The sequence below is a fragment of the Myotis lucifugus genome, unplaced genomic scaffold, assembly GCF_000147115.1.
Source record: "Myotis lucifugus unplaced genomic scaffold, Myoluc2.0 scaffold_2367, whole genome shotgun sequence".
Classification (NCBI taxonomy): Eukaryota; Metazoa; Chordata; class Mammalia; order Chiroptera; family Vespertilionidae; genus Myotis; species Myotis lucifugus.
Genome location: NW_005873415.1, coordinates 16,695 through 24,487, shown reverse-complemented (window position 1 = coordinate 24,487; position 7,793 = coordinate 16,695). Strand labels below are relative to the sequence as shown.

At 40.3% G+C, this 7,793-nt stretch overlaps 1 protein-coding gene across 1 annotated transcript; it reads right to left on the bottom strand.

Annotated features, from left to right (window-relative positions):
• Positions 1 to 55: 55 nt before the first annotated feature.
• Positions 56 to 5,168, bottom strand: LOC102433041 (serine protease inhibitor Kazal-type 7-like). Its single transcript, XM_006108463.2, has 4 exons — positions 5,133 to 5,168; positions 2,026 to 2,119; positions 1,178 to 1,203; positions 56 to 485 (listed from the first exon to the last, which is right to left on the bottom strand). Exons 1-4 carry the CDS (start codon positions 5,166 to 5,168, stop codon positions 357 to 359), a joined length of 285 nt encoding a protein of 94 aa, XP_006108525.1. The 3' UTR covers positions 56 to 356.
• Between the last annotated feature and the right edge of the window lie 2,625 nt (positions 5,169 to 7,793).

Genomic DNA, 7,793 nt, shown 5'->3' with positions numbered 1-7,793 from the left:
GTCAAAAGCTGAACTTGGAGTTGGAGAACACCCCAGTTATCCTTTAACACTTTAGGTGACTTCTGATTGCCTCTACAGTATCTCTGGACTCTGGGGCAGCAATTTGAAAACTCATGCTATTTTCGGACTTCAACTGAGAGATAGGAGTTGAGGTTCTGTAATGAATGGTTGAGCAAATAATGGAGGCCCATCCCTGGCCTGACTATGAAGTGGTCAGTTTTCTATCCACACCTGCTGCTTCTGGGTGGGACTAAGTACAGCTCAGGGAGAGCTAAGCAGACTCATGGAAAGAAGAGAGGTTTGCAGTGGAGGGCACTGGCCCCAGCTTCTTCCCCCTCCCTGCCCCCATGAGGTACTCACAAGCTCTCAATGCACAAGTGGCATTCATTCCCATAGGTGATGTAGTCAGAACCACACACAGGCAGGTATGTGATGGGGCAAGGGATAGTCACCACTGGGTACTTCTTGTAAATGCTGCAGTCCACCTGTGACAGACACAAGGGGAATGTTCTGCATTGCTCCAGGATCCCAGGCTAGGCTACTCTGGCCTGTATTGTACAGGAAGCAAAATACCAACCTAGTAGTTCCAGCTCAGATATTCTGATGCTGGTGTCAGTACTTTAAGCACTAATTTCACTATGAAAAATACCAGTCACACTGGCACCACTTCTATTATGACTTGTGCATTCAGTTAACAATTCCTGAGCATTTCAGGCCAGGCAATAAACTTAAATCTTACAGGAATTTTGTTTAATCTTCAGAACAACTGAATAGAGTAGGTTCTACTATTACCCCTATTGACAGGGTTGGGGGAGATGAAGGCTTGGAAGAGAGAATTTGTATAATATCAAAGCTAGGAAGTGGTGAGGTTGAGATCTGAATCTAGAGCCTGTGCAATTAAGCAAGATCCTACCTCTGAAATGTTGTCCTTTCCATTAAGACTTCACCAGTCTCTCAACTGGAAGTCTTCTCTCTCTTTTCTAACCTGGGAATAATTTTAAGTCTATGGTTATTTATGTCATCCTTCTTCAAACAGTAGAGGAGATTTCTTTATGTGTGTCTGCCTCCACTTTTTACCACCCTAAACATACTGACTTAATGCTACATATATATTTGGTAATTATTTGTTGACTAAGTCAATAGTAACTGAAATGAAAATGTAATTCATTATACTCACAGTTCTTAAAGACAGACTAGCAGCTTCTGAAAGAGAAATAGAGATAGAAATGTTAACAGTAAAGCAAAGTCTTGAAGTCTCATTAATTAATGTCATTTTGATTCCAGAGATTAAGACTGTGTTTTCTCTGGCAATAAGGCTCAGCATACACCCCATTCTTATGCAAAAATTTTGGCTGTTTGCAAACAGTCATTAGGTAAACCCTTGGTTCAGGCAAGAGAATTACCCAAATCTCCTCCCTTCCTTACCAGGGGACACTTCTGGAGCTCATTGTGACATTGGTAGTGGTTTAAAGTCAGATCGCAACAGGTAGTATTACAGCCACCATTGCCAAGAACTGAAGCACCATCTTGGATATTCTTCCCCTTCTAATTGATATGAAGGGTTGCAATAACATTTTAAGGTGTTTACATCTTATTTTATTTCTTTAACCATATAAAAAGTCTAATTTTTGACTCTTGGCCTCTGGAGAATTGATTTAGGGAGGCATCCAAGTTGTTCTGCATCTTTGCTCAGAGGAATAGTATCCAATAACAGGAATAGTATCCAATATTGTATAACAACTTCCAATGTTCTTATGAAGAAAAGAGTTCATTTCTTTGTTCCATGGATTTTTTTCCAAAAATCCTTGAATGGGAAGACACTAGAGCTAACCCCCCTACCCTCCCAATTCTATTAGGGACATAAGATTCTCCCTTCCCAGGCCAGGGCCGTTTCTTTTCTAAACCAGTATGCTTCTGATTCTAAACCCATATAGTTCAAATCCACACAACCAGACACTTCTCTCAGATGCTCACCTCCTTTGAAAAACAAGCTTAATGGTTGTTCACTCTCTACCCTTCCCTCACCTGAGCTGCTACAGAAGAAGGTCACTGTGAACAGCAGGAGGAGGCTGCCAATGATCTTCTGGTGGAGTTGGCTGCTATGTAAAGGCTTCTCAAGCTGTCACAGAAGCTGTTTCAGCCATGAGGTAGGAAAGGGGCCATGTTTATATGGCAATGCCTGGCTTCCCTGCTTCCCCTATGAAGTCATCCAGAGTCAATGCTGCCTTTGAGAGGCTCTCAAAGCACAATGTCACACCCTGGGTGGTGTGGCAGTCCTTGTCACTTAGTTGCTACTTCCTATCTGACCAACACATTAATTTTTTGAGGTGAGAACTATTTTTCTGTCTGTCCTAAAGATGGGGACTGTTAGAATTCTAAACCTCTTGTATTAGAAGAACTTGACTTGGCCTAGTTATGAAATAAGTGAAAATATCACAATTTCTTTAGTTCACAAACACCCAGATTTGACAGATCATACATTTCACCTCGATTGGGAACTATTACTTGCCACAATAGAGTTCACATAATTGGTGTCATGTACGCGAAAATCCAAAGTGCAGTGCATGTAATTGTAATTGTGATGATGACGATGATTACTGATGAGCCAAGAGTTTCTGCTACAGGTTTCTGACATTAGCTTATAAACTGCATTGGGCCAAATGGCTGTTGTTTGTCTACTGAGTTTAAGGGCATATGAATGAATGAAAACCTGGGGGAAGTCAGTTTACTCTTCTCCCCCAGTGCTCTGCCCTGTAGGTTTATTTTAGTACATTCTGAAACACAATATCTACAAAATATTATAAGTTAATAAATTATGTTGAATGACTCTCTAAGTTTTTGATTCTTACATCTGTTTGTGGATCAATTGTAATCTAGTAGTAAGAATATAGCCATGGCCCAGCTGGTGTGGCTCAGTGGTTGAGTGTCGACCCATAAGCCCAGGTTGCAGGCTGAATCCCCAGTAGGGGGCATGCAGGAGGCAGCTGATCTATGATTCTCTCCCATCAATCATGTTTCTATCTATCTCTCCCTCTCTCTCCCTCATTCTGAAATCATTTAAAAAACATATATTTTTAAAAAATATATGGGCATGAAGTCCAGTGGATTTTATTAGTCATCTTATATTAAATATATGTTGACTCTGTGACTTTGAGTATATACGTTAAGCTCTGGATATTTTAGTTTCTCATCTGTGACAGAGAAATAATGTTTTACCTCACAAAGTGGTTTTGAGGGTTAAATGAGATTATATACATAAATTTGTGTGTGTGTGTGTGTGTGTGTGCCAAGATCATAATTAGAGCTTGACATGTGGTACTTAATTATAGGGAATGTGAGCGTCATTTTAACTCATGAGGAAGGAATTTGTATGACCCTTATTTTATCCGTGAGTAAGTTGAGGCACAGAGGATTTATGTAATCTTACCCAAGACCAAGATATGAATTAACGGAGAAGACTGTTTTGAGTTCAGTCATGGAAAAGAAGCAAAGAAATTATCCTAATAAGAGATTTTTGTAAGTTTTATTATTTCTATGAACTTTTGAAGAGAATGAATACTGAAAAAAAGCCATTATATTTCAAGAAGAGGAGTCTTCACTGCAGTTTGTAAATGCGATTTGAACAAAGAAGGGTGGGAATGGAATCAATGATGACCAGGGTAAAGTGGAAAGATAAGGCTACAATATTTTTTTTAGATGTGTGATAGTAAAGGGTAGGAGGAGAATGTAAGAGGCAAATGCTTCAGAAAGGTCTAAGCTAGACTTTGCATTCCTTAAAGTCAAAGGGAAGAAGAACTTTAAAATACATGATGGAGGGTGCTTAATTAGAGGAATTAGAAAAGCAGGAAATAAGATGAACAGCACAGATGGAAGCACCATTCCCTCTGATACAGAGACAGAGAAGACTAGATGAATCTAAAGAAGATATTTTGAAAGGTTGAGGGAGAAGAATGTGGGGAAACCCATGGTAAGGTTGAGTCCAGCTTTTAAATTCTGATGGTGACTCTGGCAGTGCAAGATTTGGGTTGGTCTGGAAGCTAGAGACGGATTGAAAAGGCTTGGCACAGACATCAATGGGAGCATGTCAGAGAATCAACTGGGCTATAAAAATGAACGGCCACTAGAAAAAATAGGCACTAGATATTAGCAGGTCCTGGCAGTACCATGCTGAATACTTCTGTATGGTACTGAGTGAGAAATGGAAAAAAGGGATTTTGTGGACAGGAAGTGTGTACATCAGAGACTTGAGGGGGAGCCATAAAGTCTGTGGCCGGCTTGGAAGAGAGGTAAGTGTTCAAGAAGATTCTGATGGATTATGCAAGGTGTGAGCCGTTAAGGATTCAGAGGTCAAGGTTTGGGCTTTGAGTGAACTTAAGTAGGTGTGGGCAATATGAACTTGAACAATTGTGTATGGAGGCAGTGGCTAGTAGACCAAGTTTCAGATGAATATCTCAGGGGTGGGGCTAAGATAATGATCCTCAGGGTGTATCTCAAGATAAAACAGATGAAGAATGGGTGGAGACAAAAGTCTTTGGGTTTTAAAAGGTGAGGAAACGTGAGGTCAAATGATCAAGTGTGAACTCTTTTGTAGTTTGGCAGCTATTCACACACAGAGAACATTTTCAAGCTGCACATTGAGCCACAAAGTGTAGAGGGTCCTCTGGGAGTGAAAGATAAGCCTGTGAAGAAAAATAAACAACAAACAAAAACTCTCCATTTTATGCCAAGGAAAGTTTATTTATTCCTCCTCATATTCCTGCAAGGGCCAAAACGGGAGGCCTTGTCAGAGAGCACCACTACAACAGTGTTTCCATTCTAGGAAAGGCAGGACAGACTGAAAAACATAAAAATAAAACAAATGTATGAAATAAGAAGACAGTTTGAGAGTGTTGAATCCTTCATTTCTTTCCCAGTGGACTTGGGGTGCCACAGGGAAGAGAAAGGTGACCCATTAGAGGGTTAGACACGTGTGAGAGAATTAAATTGGAGCATGGCTTGAATGAAGAGTTCTGGAGTTAGTTAGCTGGAGGGAAAACAGCACCACAGCTGGGCAGGAATCCAAATACAGAATAATGGCTGTTGTAGGAAATGAAAGTAATAATATGAAAATCAACCATGTAATAAGCACTTACTATGTGGCAGAGCTCTGCTACACCTGCTGTGTGCATGATCTCATTTAAGGCTTACAATAATCTTATAAAATAGAGGTGGTGTTTGTCCTGTTATTGAAAGGCAGCAGTGGCTTAGAGAAGTGGCTAGTTTAAAGTTAAGAGCCAATGCTTTTAGTAACTCTGATGTATTGTCTTCACATTTAACTTTAGAGATAGATTTGGAGACACATTGAAGATTGGAATAACAGGAGTGGACCTGGCAGAATCAGAGCCGTCAGGAAGGACAGCTGATGTTTCCAATGAGCCAGAGGGAGTTGAGCAGTGGGTCAGAGTGTGTGGCATTTTCGTGGGTGAGTATCATCTGGAGAGAGGGATGGGGACAGGGGATGATTGAGAGTCAGGACACAAGGGTTCTTTCCCTGTCCCCACACCGTCATCTATCAGAGGTGCAATGTGTGACAGTCCCTTCTCCATGTTGTGCTTCCTGCTTCCCAAACATCTAGTGAGATTAGCCTAGGTGGCTGCTTCAAGTTCTCCAATTAAAAATTAGTATTCTTGGATACTAACTTGTACGAATGATGAATAAAGCTGATTTGTGTTGAGTGGCAAGAAGTTGGAATTCCCCTATGTATTTAGCTTTTTATTTCCTAATTGCTGCACCAGCCCACCCCCAACCACCAGGCTCCTTCCTTTCTGGCATCCAGCAGAGACTCCACTCAACACCCTGCAGGCGAGGCCTTCTGGTGACAGTTTTAAAATCCATGGTCCATATTTGGCTGCACTAGCTCTAGCCATTTGTCTGTCCTCTTCTCTCTCTCTTATGTGATGATGCCTTTACACACCAGCTCCTTTCTTATCTTCTTGTTTTCAGTTTTTGATGTAGTCCCTATTGTGATCATGCCTCTGTGTGCAGTGAGGCACAGTGACATTTGCATTTTGATCATGTGTCTAGCATGAGTTCATTCGGATTCTCTTGGGAAAAGACATTAGCACATTCAGGAATATTATGTTTTGATTCTATTCAATTTTCTTTGAATGATTAAGAGTAAATAGTACCAATCATGGAACTATTGAATTGAACAGTAATGATTTTTTTTCTATTGGTTCATGTTGCTCCTAGACGACCGCACACTATCTGGATCTACACCACACACACACACACACACACACACACAATACACACACACACACACACACACACACACGTCCCTCTCATCTTTTATTAGTAAAATAATGTCTAATTTGCTCACTAGTGAAGGGAACACCTGTTGCCCCAGTCAGCCAACATTAGTGAATATATTATTCTGCTAAGGCTGCCATAACAAAATACCAAATATTGGGTAATAGAAATTAATGTTCGGCCCCGCTGGCATGGCTCAGTGTTTGAGCATCTACCTCTGAACCTGGAGGTCATGGTTCGATTCCAGTTAGGGCACATGCCCAGGTTGCGGGCCACATCCCCAGTGTGGGGTGTGCAGGAGACAGCCACTCAGTGATTCTCTCTCATCACTGATGTTTCAATCTCTCTCTCCCTTTCACTTCCTCTCTGAAATCAATAAAAATATGTTATAAAGTAAATATATTAATGTTCTCACAGTTCTGGGTGTTGGCAATGCTGGTTTTTCTTAAGGCCTCTCTCTTTGGCTTGTAGACAACTATCTTCTCACTGTGTCTTCACATGACCTTTGCTCCATGTGCAGAACCCCTGGTGTCTGTTAGTACTATTTGATAAGGGCCCAACCTATATGACTTCATTTAACCCCAATTATCCAAGTAAAGCCATGATTTCTAAACATAGCCACACTAGGAGTTAGGTCTTCAACACATGAATTGGGGGAGACACAATTCAATCTATAACATTCTAGCACAGTGGTTCTCAACTTGTGGGTTGAAAACAATGAAAATACATCCTGCATATAAAATATTTACATTATGATTCATAACAGTAGCAAAATTACAGTTATGAAGTAGCAACGAAAATAATTTTATGGTTGGGGGTCATCACAACATGAGGAGCTGTATTAAAGGGTCGTGGCATTAGGAAGGTTGACAACCACTGTTAGCATCTGTACTCCCACCCCCAAATTCATATCTTTCTTACTTGCCGAGAATCATAGACCTTTAATCTTAAAGACACTGGTATCCCATGAAAAGTTAACTAGTATTACCTGACTAAAGGATTCTCTGGTCAACCAGATTTGGGAAACCCTGAATACTCAATTTCATTTGGGGAATTACTTATTAAAGGCTCCATTATTATTTTTTTTGCAACACAGATTTTCCCCCCTACTTTTTTAAAACTCAATGGTTCCCAAACTTAATTTCCACAGCTTTATATTTTACAGAACATTAATAACATTTAAAGAGATGTTAGTGTTTTCTTGGACATTAAGAAAGGATTTACTCCAATTTTCCCTAATGTCATGATATCTAATATATAGACTTGTTACCAAGTAAGATGACTGCATTTTTGTTCCTCTTAGACTATTCAGAATTTTTTTTCAAATTCAAAAGAACTCCATGTCTATATGGCTTCCAGACATTCTAGTTCTCTACAATGGAGCCCAACAGAATGAATCTGCTCTCTCTTTCTAAGAAGATCCCTTCAGATATGTAAAGGCAGGTCTAGAGTGCCTAGAAAGGCCTTTTTTCTCCAGATTGGGCAAATCAGCCACTTTAATA

Excerpts from the sequence above, each read along its gene's own strand:
- LOC102433041 (XM_006108463.2), bottom strand. The coding sequence starts at position 5,168 with ATGCACACAGCAGGTGTAGCAGAGCTCTGCCACATA. Across the intron at positions 1,204-2,025 it reads CTTCTTCTGTAGCAGCTCAG|AAGCTGCTAGTCTGTCTTTA; the intron begins GTGAGGGAAGGG and ends TTTCTCTTTCAG. Across the intron at positions 486-1,177 it reads CTAGTCTGTCTTTAAGAACT|GTGGACTGCAGCATTTACAA; the intron begins GTGAGTATAATG and ends TGTCTGTCACAG.